Raw genomic sequence first — 15,357 nt, forward strand, 5'->3', positions numbered from 1 at the left:
CCATTGGGTGGCTCAGCGGATGGAGAGCCAGGACTAGAGATGGGAGGTTCTAAGTTCAAATCTGGCCTCAGACACTTCCCAGCTGTGTGACCGTGGGCAAGTCACTTAACCCCATTTTCTAGTCCTTACCACTCTTCTGCCTTGGAACCAATACACAATATTGATTCTAAGATGGAAGATGAGGTGAAAAAAAAAGGTGGGGGAGGATATGGAGAGACAATGTATCACATAGGACAGAGTCTTGGACTTGGCATCAGGAAGACTGAGTTTAAATCCTGCCTTAGACAGTTAATAGAAGTAGCACTTTGATCAAGTACTTAATCATTCTTAGCTTCAATTTCCTCATCTGTAAAATGGGCTTAATAATATTTGTTGCACTGACCTTATGGTCTTATCACAATGATTGAAAGAAATAATATGTGTAAAGCACTTTATATACTTTAAATCACTAAACAAAAGGAAGCTATTTTTATTTTGCCAGTCAATCTCTGTGTGACTTTTTCTTTTTATATTTTTCTATGTGTAATATAATTATATAAATATATTATATGACTATATATCACATATTATATAATATATAATTATATATAATATAACATTATATGAATCATATTTCCCAATTACATGTAAATAACTTAAAAAACCCTTTATCTTTCATTTTAGAATTAGTACTGTATATTGGTTCCAAGGCAGAAGGGTGGTAAGGGCTAGGCAATGAGGGTAAAGTAAATGAATTGCCCAAGGTCACATAGCTAAGATGTGTCTGAGACCAGATATGAATCCAGGACCTCCCATCTTTAGACCTGGCTCTCAGTCACTGAGCCACCTCGTTGCCCCATGTAAACAATTTTTAATATTTGTTTTGAAAAAAAGTGCTGAATTCTTTCCATCTTTCCTTCCCATCCCTTCCATGGAATAGTAAGAAATTTGGTATCGGTTACACATGTGTGATCATGCAAAACATTTCCATATTAGTCATTTGTGAAAGAAGATACAGACAAAAAAAATGAAAAAAATGAGAGAAAGTGAAATTAGCGTGCTTTGGTCTGTATTTGGATTCCATTCCATCTTTCTCTGGAAATAGATGACATTTTCCATCGTGAGTCTTTGGGATTGTCTTGGATCATTGAACTGCTGAGAATAGCCAGAGCATTCACAGCTGATCATCATACAGTATTAATGCTCCTGTGTACTGCTCTGGTTCTGTTCACTTCACTTTGCCTCAGTTCATGTAAGTCTTTCCAGGTTTATTTGAAAGCTTCCCGTTTGTCATTTCTTATGGCACAATAGTATTCCATCATTATCATATGCCACAACTTGTTCAGCCATTCCTCAGTTGATGAGTATGCCTGTGATTTATTTTTTTCATTTTATTTTCATTTTGTTAATCTTAAGTTTCAAGCTCTTCCCTGTCTTCCCTATCTTGCACTAGAGAAGGCACCATTTGTGCCTAAAATATATATATGTAAAACCATATCAAGACTGGTCCTAGGCATGAGGATGAATCAGGTGAAGTCTGTCTTTTTTCCTTAGCACACAGAAATAGATTTTAATGCAATCATTAGACTTTTGGCATTTCATAGCAGCAGAGTACGAGAAGGGATTCCAATACATGCTCCAGTTCTTTCCTTCCCTTCCAATAGGACCATCCTGGAATTATTATTTAACATGACAAGATGGCCAGATATTGTGATGGACTGACAAGAAGAGATCTTACTGTCTCTCTTGTCAGTTGATCATAATATCTAATACTGTATCAGATATTACAGCTTAGTGACATAGTGGATAATGCTGGATTTGGATTCAGGAAGACCTAATTTTGAATCCTATTCAATCACATACTGGCTGTGGGATCCTGGGCAAGTCACTTAACATTTCCCTGCCTCAGTTTCCTCATCTGTAAAATGAGGGCAATAATAGCACCTACCTTCGAGGGTTATTGTGAGAGTCAAATGAGATAATATTTGTATAATGCTTTGCAAAACTGTAGAAAACAATAGAAATGCTAGCTATAGCTATTCTTCGTCCCACTACTTTTTGCCTTAGATGATTGAGTTCAGATTTGAGGGTCACATTTTAAGAAGAACGTTGACAAGCCAGAGAGTGGAGAGGGGTAAATGAACAAGAGTGTGAGGAGACTGGGGACCACACCCTGGGAGAATCATTTGAGGAAAAAATGGCCCCGTGGTTCAGATCTGAAAGGGTGGAAAACAGCACCACAGTTTGTCCCAACTGTTCCTGGATACCTAAATGGGACTGTGTATATCTCCCAATGGTTCAAAGGGGCACAAAGTCAGGGAGATGGGGAGATGGGAGTGTTATAGGATTTTAGAGTTGTAAGGAGTCCTTAGTTCAAATCCTTCATTACATAAATGGGGAAACCAATATTATTATGACCACAAGATCCTACTAGAACAGATCCCAGGAACTGGCCTCGGTGGCAAATACTTGATTGCTTCACCATGTTGCTCCCACTCGCATGAGTGTCTCCCTGATGTTCTCTCCCGAGTCTTCTTTTCTTTCTATACTATATCGCTTGAGGATCTCATCAGTTCTTGTGAGTTGAATAGTTTTCTATATATATGCATAAAATTTTTTATAATTAATATGTAATCATATCTCTATATCCAGTCTTAGTGTTTCTCCTGAGCAATGTATCACCAACTGTGGTCGTTTTTAGACTCTTACTTTCCATTTTAGAATCCATACTATGTATTGCTTCCAAGGCAGAAGAACAGTAAGGGATAGGCAATTGGGGTTAAGCGACTTGCCCAGGTCACACAACTAGGAAGTATCTGAGGCCAAATTTGAACCTAGAACCTTTCTTCTGTTGGCCTGGCTCGCTATCCACTGAGCCACCTGGCTGCCCAACCAGCTTTGTTCTGAACGTTTTTAAGTGGATGCATGTCAAACTCAGTGTTCCCCAAACAGACCTCATCATCTTTCCCCCTCAAACCCTTCCCACTTTCCCACTTTCCATTTACTCTCAAGTGTTCCACCATTCTCCTAGTCACCCAGATTCATAATCTAGGTGTCATCATTGGCTGCTAAACACATTCACTATATCTACCCAATCCATTGCCAATTTTTATCATTTCTACCTACACAATGTCTTGTGTATATTCTTTCTCTCCACTCATAGAGTCATCATCCTAATTCATGCCCTTCTCACTGGTCTATGCAGAGGGTCATGCTTCAGGCTCTTTCAATCCATCTCCAAATGGTGGTTTCCCTAAAGAAAATGACCACTTCATTTCCCTGCTCTACAAACTCCAAGGGTTCTCTCCTTAATCCTGCTCTAAGAATTTCTGGTTCCTTTCAAGGACTGACTCAAGGACTACCTCCTTCAAGAGCCCTTTTCTGGTTCCTCCAGTTGTCAGTGTTCTATTCCCCAACCATCACTGTATATTTATTTTGAATACTTCTGTCTTAGCTCAGTTGTGAAGATGTTGCATCTCCCTGATAGAATGGATGCTCCGCAAGGATAGGGACTGCCTCACTTCTGTCACTGTATCTTTAGTTTGTTTGTTTTTTTTTTTTTTTTTAACATTTTTAAACCCTTAACTTCTGTGTATTGGCTCCTAGGTGGAAGAGTGGTAAGGGTGGGCAATGGGGGTCAAGGGACTTGCCCAGGGTCACACAGCTGGGAAGTGTCTGAGGCCGGATTTGAACCTAGGACCTCCCGTCTCTAGGTCTGACTCTCAATCCACTGAGCTACCCAGATGCCCCGCTTTCACTGTATCTTTAGGATTGTTGTTGGGTTGTGGAATTATGGGAGAACACAGAGTAGGATCACACCAGGCAAGAAGATATGGTGTATTGGTGGAAAGTATCCTGGCATGAACAAAATCATAGATACATTAATTAATAAAATATTTGCAGTGCGTAAGCCAGGCAAGTTGGAGCAGAGATTTGTGCAAGCATCATTTTTTTTTTGGTGATTACATAGTTTATTGAATATTGTGAAAATAGAGGGAAATACATTAAGATTTTGGAGTAGACTGGAAAAAAATCTCATTACTTTGCCATTCTTCTCCCTCCTTTATATCCAGTCACTGACCAAATTACTGCCAATTCCATTTCTCGATGTCTCTAGCATCCGTATCCTTTTCTCTCTTCCCACTCCCCCTGCCCTAGCACAGATCATCACTGACACCTACCAAGACTATTTCTGTAGCTTCTAAAGGATCTTCCCAACTACACTTTTCTTTCTCTGATTTCTTCTTCATTTATACTGCTGCTTGCACAATCTTTCTTGTGATTAGATCTGGTTTTTGCCTTTCCTGGATGAAAAACAAAAAAACAACCTCACCCAAAAAACTTTCCAAACAACACTTTGGTGGTTCCCGAGGACACATTGAATAATGGTCAAATTCTTTTCTTTTCTTTTCTTTTTCTTTTTTTGGCATTCAAGACTTCCTGAAATCTGGCACCACTCAGCTTTTCAGACATCTGTTAAGAGTCAGACATGATACATATAGGTTGTTCGGGGAGGATTAGCACCTCTGGTGTGAGGGCTTCCTAAGCCCTTTTCAGGGCTGCTCATCCACCTTCAGTATTTACCTGTCACCCAACACTCACTTATGAGTTCCAAGTTGCTGTTGTATGAACAGCAGTCACATCATGGAAAAACACTCTTAGTAGACAGGTTGAGGGTACCTGACAGGTCTCAAACCTATCAGTGACTACCCCAAGCATGTGAAGACTCCTCTGGTGGAATGGGTGGATGAGAACAATTTATTTCAACAGCCAAGAAGATGTCTGAAGCAGGAGATGGGGAACGCTTAGAGTTGGGTGAGACATCAAAGATACCAAGGCTATCTATTTGTGTCCGAGGCCATCTGCAGTCATGCTGATTTTTGCCTTGCATTGAACTTCAATAACTCTGCAAGAAAGAGTAAGGCTGCAATTCACTCAAAACTCAAGACATCACCCTATGATGTCATCGATTCCTTTTGAGGACCTCTTGAGGGAGTCATTTGAATTTGTTGGGTAGAAAAGTGACATAATCAGGAAAATCATTTTGGCAGCTAAGTCAAGGATGAATTAGAGTGAGGAAAGAGCAGAGGGAGGGAGACCAATTAGAAGGCTTCTTCGTAGTCTAAGTGAGGTGATGAGGGCTCCAACTATACTGATGGCTGTGTGAGTAGGGAGAAGGATGTTTACAAGTGATGTCAGGAAGGTAGAAACAAGTTTTGTCAAGGGAGTGGATATGGAGAGTGAATGATGCAGAAGCATCTCATATGACATTGGTGTTGCAAATCTGTGTGATGAAGAAGATGATGGTACCCTTTACAGTACTAGGAATGTTAGGAACAGGAGAGGGGTTCAAGGGAATGATGTGTTCTGTTTTGACTATGTTGAGTGTGAGATGTGTATGTGACATTCAGCTAGAGATTCTCTTCTTCATTCGTTGAGTTCCTCATCATCTCAGTTATTAAGGTCATGTCAAATATCATCTCCTTTAGGAAGACCTCCTTGATCCTTGGATTCTAAACATAAATTTGGAAGGGACTCCAGATTTCACTCATCTAACTTTTTCATTTTGTACATATTGAATCATAGGCACAGAGAAAGTTAAAGACTTGTCCAAGAACCTACAGATAGCAGGTTATAAGATCAGGATTCATACTCAGGTCCTCTGATGCCCAAACTAGCCCGCTTTTGTATCTTTCCCAGTACCCAGTCCAGGGTTCTGTACTAACTTCTTGCTGTTTCTCACATATGACATTCTCTCTCCTGTTTTCATGACTTTGCACAGGCTGGTCCCTATGCTGGGCATGTGCTTCTTCCTCATTTCCACCTTTGAGAATCCCTAATTTCCTTCAAAGCTCAGATCAGGCACCATCTTTTTGAAGCTTCTCCTTCTCCTTCTCCTTCTCCTTCTCCTTTTCCTCCTCCTCCTTCTCCTTCTTCTTTTCCTTCTCTTCCTCCTCCTCTCTTCTTCTTCTTCCTTCTTTTCCCTTCTCCTTCTTCTTCTTGGAATTAATACTGTGTTTTGGTTCCAAGGCAAAAGAGTGGTCAGGGCTAGGTAGTGAGGGTTGGTTAAGTGACTTGTCCAGGGTCACACAGCTAGGAAGTGTTTGAGGCCAGATTTGAACCCTGGACCTCCCATCCCTAGGCTGGACTTTCCATCCCCTGAGCCACCGAGCTGCCCCCTTAATAGTCAATGCTTCCTCCTCACCACCAATGACTTTGTATTTATCATGTATATACAATGTAGTTTCATGGCTAGAGAGCTGGCTTCAAATCCAGGAAGACCTGAGTTCAAGTCTTACCTCTAACACATACTGACTGCATGACTAGGCAAATCACCTAACTTCTCACTGCTTTAGGCAACTTTCTAAGGCTGTAAATTGCTAAGAGGGTGCTGACCTGCTTTAGTAGAGACAGTTTCTTCCCCTTGGAGTTCCGTTCATTGAAGAAACCACTATTCCAAATACCCTTTCCTAGCCTTTATTTATTTACACACAAATTGCCTTTTTTGATGGAATGTAAGCTTCTTGAGGGCAGATATTTCTCTTTTTTCCCTAGGACCTAGCAGAGTATCTAGCACCTAGTAGGCACTTGGTGAATGTTTGCTGATTGACTCGTTGGTTGGCAAGTGCTTAACCAAAGTTTCTTTAATTATAAAGAGCAGACACACCTGGGGAAACTTCTATCTCCTCCTCCTGCCCTGGGAGGCTCCATTTTTCCATGACCCAGTTTCCTTCATTATCTTTCAACTCAGGGTTCCTTGGAGGCTCCATCCCAGGGGTCACCCACAGGGTGACAGTAACAGGAACTCACCTGAGGTGAGACATTTCAGAGGTCCCCTACTAGTTGGGCAGTCCCTACCCTTTCCCTTTTGGATCGAGGTCCCACCATTCTGGGGTTGTGGGGTGGGGTGGTGTCTCTGGTCTACAATATGCCCCTGAAGAGTCAGCATCTTCAGGCTCAAAGCATCTGTACATGGTGAGTCCTTTCCTCTCTCTAGGATGGGGGCCAAGAGAAGAGTCAGGCAGGTGAGTGGTTTGCTTTATTTCGGTCCAACAGATAATTAGCAAATATCTACTGTATGGAGGACATTGTTTTAAAGCTATAGATACAGAAACTTTAAAAAAAGACACATCCACTCATTCCAGAGAGCTCGCCTCCGTGTGTGTGTGTGTGTGTGTGTGTGTGTGTGTGTGTGTGTGTGTGTGTAGAACATGTAGAACAGGGCATGTACACAGACAGTGAGGATAATGGGGAGAGTTTGATGAGGATGAAGGAGAGATCTGGGCAGACTAGGACAAGTATATGGATAATCAGGATACTGGGGGAGTGTGGTGGGACAAAAGAGAGATCTAGGTAAAATGTGAAGGATTTAAGGAGGCAGAAAATTAATTGCTTAGGGGCCTTTGTATCTCATTCTCCCATGGCATCTGGGTATATAGCATACACAGGTTGGGACTGACTAGAGAAAAATAGCCCAGAGAATTAAGGAAATGGAGGGATTGCTTTATGGGCAGGCTTGGTCAAATGATGGTACAACCCCTTCAATAGATGCTAGATTTCTAAAATTATAATTTCTGGGGCAGCTGGGTAGCTCAGTGGATTGAGAGTCAGTACTGGAGATGGGAGGTTCTGGATTGAAATATGGCCTTAGACATTTCCTAGCTGGGTGACCCTGGGCAAGTCACTTAACTTCCATTGCCTAGCCCTTACCACTCTTCTGCCTTAGAATCGATACATGGTATTGATTCTAAGAGGGAAAGTAAAGGTTTAAAAAATATATATAATTCCTTTCAGTTGGTATAATATCTTTCAATCTTTTAATGGAATGGGCCACCAGCTGTCTTACCTCAGCATCCGTGGTCCATGTGGTTTGTTCTCAGTGGCCTCAGTACATGGACAGACAGAGAAAATTGTGTTCTAGAGCTCAAAGGTCACATTCTAGAGTCATGATGACCCCACTAAGATTCAATTACACAAAGTTCTGACTGAATGGCTCTCCCGATTTTTATTTCTTAGCTAGACATATATGGACTTAGAGCTAAAAGCATGCTGCTTCCATTCTGATGGAGGATGGAAGGGACCTCTGAGGTCCTTATTTTACAGATAAGGAAACTGAGGCACAGGAGAATTAAGTGACTTGCCCAAGATCATCCAGGAGAGCAATCCATTGGATGATACCAGGTTCTTTTCAGCTCTAGCGGCTATTCTTCCTCTCTGTCCCCATTAGCTTCTATTCTAGAATCTCTCTTGGGAGATCCAAGCCTTGGCTGAGAGTTGTTTTCTAGGCTATGTAACTGGATTCAGGGCAGATAAAGCAGCTCAGATTCTGTGTTTGCAGTGAGGAGCAAAGGAGGAGGGAACTGACGCAGGTGGGCTAGGGAGCCTGTGGGTAACTCACTAGGCTCAGCCCAACTTCTTCAGGGGTCCCGCTAGCTCCCCAACCTTTCCCTCATCCTCCATCATCTACCTGAATTCATCAGGGGGTGACTTTCCCAACCAAATGCCAGGAGCTCAGTCAGTTTCTTATCCAATTCATTTCACCTTCTTCCCATTGGGCTCGGGCAGAGCCTGGGGCAAGATTCTCTTTCATCCCAAAGATTCCCTCCCTGGCTTTTTCATCAATAGCTTGCTAATGAGCTCTTGCCTTCTTACTCTAATGCCTCCTAATTAAAATTGGCTTCTCCACCTCAAACACTCCATTTTAGCAGCGGTATTGATTTTCTCAGCCTCTCCTAATCGGACCCTTTCCATCACTCTCCTCCCTTCTGGGCGCGTCGGGAAAGTAGGTCTCTGCCCTTGGCATTCATTAGTTTTCATAGCAAGGGTGTAACAGAGATAAAAATAACCCAGTGCCTTCCCTGGAAAGTGTACCTGAATGTTTGAGCTGGCCTCCCTGCAGGGTTCACAAGGCTTTGGGAGATTATCCAGGTCGGGGCGCAGTAGCTGGTGGGGGGAAAGGAGGGGAGAACCAGAAAAAACGCCCCCCCCCCCCTGCCTGCAGTCATGAAAAGGGAACTCAGCATATTAGACAATGAGAAAAGTGTGGATCTTTCAAGTAGGAAGGGAGAAAGAGAGACTTTCAGTGTTCTTGGCTCTACCAGCAGGGAATCAGCATGGGAGAGTGGGAAGAGCACTGAGCTTGGACTTAGAAAGCCAGGCTTAAATCCAAGCTTTACCACTGACTAGCCCTGTGACGTTTCAGAGGGATAGACTGGCAGAGATGACGACTTGGTGGGGTAGACTGGAGGAAGACTTGGAGGGAACACCATCTCGGATGTTTATGGCTATGTGACCCTGGGCAAGTCATCCTCTTGGTCTCAGTTTGTACATCTGTCAAATGGGAATAAGGATACCTGTAGCATTCATTTCCCAAGGCTGGTGCAAATCTCAAATGAGGTCATGCACGGAGAAAGCACAGGCCAGCCTTCGAAGAGCCATATACACGTCCACTGCCATTTCTTATTTGTCCATCTGTAAAATGGGAATTGTAATTCCTACCTACCTCCCAAGAATTGGCTACGGGGTCGTGGGCAAGCTACCTCTTTGAACCCATTTCCTCATCTATAAAATGAAGGGGTTGGACCACATACTAATCACAGGACTAGAAGCTCGAAGGAAACTTAGTGGGCAACTTAGTCCAATCTTTTCCTTGAGAGGAAAAATAATGAGGTCTATTTTGGACATATGGAGATGTCTTCAGCACATCCAAAAGGCATGTGGTGATTTGCTATCGAAGGCCAGGATGGAAAATAGGGTTGGATAAATAGATCTGAGAGCAGCAAGGTGGCACATGGGATAGAGTGCCGGTTCTGGAGTAAGGAGAACCTTAGATCAATTTCAGTCTCAGACACTTACTAGCTGTGTGACCCTGGGCAAGCCATTTAACTCTTTGCCTCAGTTTCCTTATTTGTTCTTTAAGGGGGGGTCCCCCAGAATTCTGGGTGAGGCTTGACCCTGTATCTTGCAAGAATTCCACCCTGCCATTTTCCATGTTGCAACTGGAGAAGGAAATGGCAAACCACTCTAGTGTCTCTGCCAAGAAAACCCCAAATGGGATACTTGATAGAACCTGACATGACTAAATTGACACAATAACAAAATAGAACAGAGAATCATCTATTTAGAAATGATAATTGAATCCATGGGAAAGAGAAAGGGGAGAAGAGAAGAGCTTCAGGGACAGAACATTGGGTAGGTCAAGGATCACCCAGAATTAGAGGGTATGACCTGGGGGGAAGATCCAGCAAAGGAGTCCAAGAGGGAGCAAATAGGTTGGCATGAAGAGAACCAGGAGAGAGCAGTGCCATAAAAGCTAGAAAGCTGGTGATCAATAGGGTCAAGAAGGATGAAAACTAGGGGGCAGCTAGGTGGCTCAGTGGTTTGAGAGCCAGGTCTAGTGATGGGAGATCCTGGGTTCAAATCTGACCTCAGACACTTCCTAGGTTCCAACTTACCCCTTTAGCTAGTCCTTACCACTCTTATGCCTTGGAACCAATACATAGGTAAGGGTTTAAAAAAAAAAGAATGAGAACTAAAAAAAGTCCATAAAGATTTGGTAATTAAGAGGCCTTTGATAACTTTGGAGAAAGCTGTTACAGTTAAATGATGAGATTAGATCTCAGACTGCAGGAAATTTAGAAGGAAATGAGAAGAAAAGGAAGTAGAAGTACTCTAATAAATCCTTATTTAGGAGTTTAGCCAAGAAAGGGAGGAAAAGATGTAGGAAAAAACTAGTGGTGAAGATCGGGTCAAAAGAGTGTGTTTTTTTTAAGACTGAGGGAAGCATGGGTGGGTTTGTAAGCAGTAGGGAATCACCTCTTCAGGGAGATGCTGCTGGTTAGTTAGCCCATGTAACAACTGCGATTCTAACTTGGGTCTTTTGAATCACAATCCACCTTCTTTCCATGGGGCTTTGGGGCTAAGCTCTCTTCTAATTCTCCAGTTTATCAAGTACTTCCATAGCAGAGAGTCTGTAGACAGGAAAGTGCTAGATTACTGTCCTTCCTCCATTTCTTTTACTGATTCTTCATCCTCTTCTTCATCCCTTATGACTGGGGTTCCCCCAGAGTCTTTCCTTGGTTCTCTTCTCTCTTGGGTTGGCCTCATTCACTCCTGATGCTTCTACAATTTCTGTGATGATGACTCCCATGTTGTTTCTTCTATTTCTGGCCAGCTGCCTCTCTGACTACTTCCCTGGAGAAGCTCTACATGTCCCAAAACAAGTTTTGTTTCTTCCCTTCTAAACCTGCTTCTTGTTTCAACTTCTCTTTTTCTGCCAGTGATCCCATGGTTCATCAGTTCTCTTATATTTGTAACCTTGTGACTGTCTTTGCCTCCTTCCATCCCTCATCTTTTATATATAACCAATGACCAGGTCTTCTTGGGTCCATCTTTGGGGCAACTTAAACCTAGGAACATAGAGATAGAATTGGAAGGGATTTCAGAGATCATCTAGTCTAATCTATTCATTTTAAAGAGCAGGAGCTCTAGATTTATATAGAGTGAGAAGGGATATTGGAGGTCATCCAATCTAATATCTTCATGTAAAAGTATAAACTTTCAGGCTTAGAAATAGGAGGTCTTGGGTTCAAATTTGGCCCCAGATACTTCTGAGTTATGACTCTGGGCAAGTTCTTTAATTCCGATTGCCTAGCCCTTATTATCATTCTTCTGTTTTAGAATTGATGCTGAGATAAAAGGTAAGAGCTGAAAAAAAAGTATTTATGTTCTTATTTTTAATTTAACAGATACAAAAACCAAAACTGCTTTCATATGCAAAGTAGAATGGAAAATGAAGTTTGTATGTGAAACCACAAAATTTCTGTTATGTACTACTTATGAAAGTATATAATAAATTCAAAATGCTGTTTGAAAACTGGCTTGTTGACATTTCCTTCTTTATTCCCTCTTGTTCTCTTTTGTACTTCTAAAAAATGCTTCAGATAGCAACTGAGTGGCTCAGTGGATTGAGAGCCAGGTTTAGAGACAGGCGGTCCTGAGTTAAAATCTGGTCTCAGACACTTCTTATCTCTGTGTCCCTAGGCAAATCACTTATTCCCTATTGCCTAGTCCTTATTGCTTCTTCCACTTTGGAACCAATACATAGTATTGATTCTAAGACAAAAGGGAAGGGTTAAAAAAATAATTTAATGACCCTTTTTCCCTTCTCCATTTTTGTAACGTTACCATTAGTTCCCTTCTCTCCCCTTCAAATCTTGCCCCCTCATAAAACAAAACAAAACAAAAAACCAGAAACAAAATCCTTGTAACTTATAATGAATAACATACCCAAGTAAAACAAATCCTCTCGTTGGCTGTGTCCAAAGATGTATGCCTCTTTCTGCACCTTTCTGTCCAGAATTAGGTGACATACATTATCACTGGACCTTTGGATCATTGGTTGGTCATTGTATTGATCGGAACTCTGAAGTCTTCCAAAGTTCTGACACCCCTCATTATGTGGATGATGAAGAAGAAGGAAAGAGATGTGAAACGACTTGTCTAGGGGTCACCTGGCAACTCCCAGCAGAGCTAGGATTCAAAGTGAGGTCCCCTGACCCGAGTCAGTCTTTACTTCCCTATCTTGTGCCCACTGCCCTCTCTTATCATCCCCTCCTGCTTCCTCCAACCATCTGGACAGCGCTCTTCTTTAGGCTGCAAAAGAAGACCAAATACTAAAGTCTAATTTCTATGTGAAAGCATCTGCGTGAAAATCTTTATGTAGTCCCATCTTTGGTTTCTAGAACTTGAAATGAATAGGGGCAATAAGGCTATAATGAAAAACATTTTCCCAGGTCTCCCTGTCTTTACTCTTTCCCCCTCTCCAAACTTCTTTCATATTGCTTCTGGACTAATTTTCATAGTTCGTAGATTTGATCAAAAGGGCAGCAGAGGATAGAGTGCTGGCCTTGAAGTCAAGAGGACTTGAGTTCAAAATGGATCTCAGATTCTTACTGGCGTGGGACCCTGGGTAAGTAATTTAGCCCTATTTGTCTCAATTTCCTCATCTGTAAAATGAGGTGGAGAAGGAAATGGCAAAGCACTCCAGTATCTTTACCAAGAAAACCCCAAATGGGGTCATGAAGAGTCAGATATGATTGAAATAACTCAACAATAGATCATCTGATTGTGTAAGTACTTCTCTGCTCAAAAATTCTTTTTTTAAAAGAAATCCTCCAGTTCAGAATGATTTGTATTCTTATAATTCGAGTCAGTTCTCCGTATATTTTGATTTTCATTTATTTTTATTTTTTAAAAACCCTTACCTTCCATCAAGGCAGAAGAGTGGTAAGGGCTAGGCAGTGGGGGTCAAGTGACCTGCCCAGGGTCACACAGCCAGGAAGTGTCTGAGGTCAGACCTGAACCTAGGATCTCCAATCTCTAGGTCTGACTTTCAATCCACTGAGCCACCCAGCTGCCTCTCTGCTCAAAAATTCTCAGGGATGGAATACTTTATTTGCCCATCACATATAATTATTTTATTGTCTATAATGTTTTATATTGAACACTTGCTTGTGGGTCACATATCTTGGACCCTTGCTATCAGGCCCTCTTTTTGGGGCCAGGAACCTCATGAGAAGTATTTCTGGATGGGAATGGCTAGTGATTTTCGGACAACATGCTGAAAATCATAGACTTTCCCTCATTTGATCTCTGTTAGATAGAAAAGGGAGGGAGAGGAGTATGAGAACTTCTTAAACTTCTAATATGTGCCAAGCACTGTGCTTTATGCATATTATCTCATTTGATCTTCATAACAATCTCGGAGAGTCACTGTTATTATTAATCCCATTTTACTGTTGATGATACTGAGCCAGACAGAGGTTAAATGACTCTCCCAGGATTACATGACTAAGAAGTGTCCAAGGCCAGATTTGAACTGAGGGCTTCCTGACTAGATCCATCTAGCTGCCTCTAAGACAGACACAGAGATAAAGATATAAAGATAGAGAACCTTGAAGGCTTACTAAAAGCTTGGCTTTGGCCTCATCCACATTATCTCCACCCCATAGATGCAACCTTACTCGGGGAACTGGACCCTGGTGACTGAATTTGTCATGGTGGGTTTTGCTGGTGTCCAAGAAGTCCGCCATCTTTTCTTCATCCTCTTCCTCCTCATGTACCTGTTCACTGTGACAGAGAACTTGGCCATCATCCTTGTGGTGGGCTTAGACCATAGGCTCCAGAGACCCATGTACTTCTTCCTGACCCATCTTTCTTGCCTTGAAATCTGGTATACTTCAGTCACTGTGCCCAAGATGCTGTCAGGATTCATTGGGATAGCTGGGGGCAAGACAATCTCGTATGCTGGCTGCCTGTCCCAACTTTTCATCTTTACCTTCCTTGGTGCCACAGAGTGTTTTCTGCTCGCTGCTATGGCATATGACCGGTATGTGGCTATTTGTGAGCCTCTACGTTATGTAGCTCTGGTGTCCTGGGGTACCTGCATCCGCCTGGCTGCTGCCTCCTGGCTGCTGGGTTTCCTCACCCCAATCCTGCCCATCTACCTCATGAACCAGCTCACATTCTGTAGTTCGAATGTCATCGATCACTTCTTCTGTGATGCATCGCCCCTGCTGGCACTCTCGTGCTCAGATGTCACACTGAAGGAGAAAGTTGACTTCCTGATTTCACTGGCTGTGCTTCTGGTCTCATCCGTGGTCATTGCCGTGTCCTATGGTAACATTGTCTGGACGTTACTGCACATACACTCGGCGGCAGAACGCTGGAAGGCTTTTTCCACCTGTGCTGCCCACTTGACGGTTGTGAGCCTTTTCTATGGGACACTTTTCTTCATGTATGTCCGGACCAAGATGGCCTCCTCTATGAACTTCAATAAAGTGGTGTCAGTGTTCTACTCTATTGTCACGCCCATGCTCAACCCTCTCATCTATAGCCTTCGAAACAAGGAGGTGAAGGGCGCCCTGGGCAGAGCCTTCTCACTCAAGTTGTTTAAAGGGTCATGAAGAGGCAAATGGTTCATATCTTTAGAAAAAAGGGATTGTAGACTTTTAGTCGAAAGAAACCAAAGTGGTCATTGAGTCCAGTTCTTAGAGATTTGGAAACTGAGGCTAAGAGAGGCTAATTAACTTGCTCAAGATTACACAGGCATCACGTGGCAGAGGTGAGATTTGAACATGGGTCATCCTCTGACTCCAAACCAATTGCTTTTTTCATTCCACCATGAGTAAACCTAGGGGATGGAGCTGAAAAGTTAGGTCTCTGGGGTTAAAGGTAAGGCACTATGATATATTAGGCAAGTCACTTTTGGAATCATATACTCATAGCACTGCAGAGGATCTCAGCAACCATCTAATCCAACCTATAATAGAATAAGAATTCCCCTAAAACAGGGATTGGCAACCTTTTTGGCTGTGA

The 15,357-nt window shown here is 42.4% G+C and overlaps 1 protein-coding gene across 1 annotated transcript; it reads left to right on the top strand.

The window, feature by feature from the left end:
* Nucleotides 1-13,991: 13,991 nt before the first annotated feature.
* LOC123251297 (olfactory receptor 6Q1) lies at nt 13,992-14,945 on the top strand. Its single transcript, XM_044680532.1, has one exon. It carries the CDS (start codon nt 13,992-13,994, stop codon nt 14,943-14,945), a length of 954 nt encoding a protein of 317 aa, XP_044536467.1.
* Nucleotides 14,946-15,357: the final 412 nt, after the last annotated feature.

The sequence above is a fragment of the Gracilinanus agilis genome, chromosome 6, assembly GCF_016433145.1.
Source record: "Gracilinanus agilis isolate LMUSP501 chromosome 6, AgileGrace, whole genome shotgun sequence".
Classification (NCBI taxonomy): domain Eukaryota; kingdom Metazoa; phylum Chordata; class Mammalia; order Didelphimorphia; family Didelphidae; genus Gracilinanus; species Gracilinanus agilis.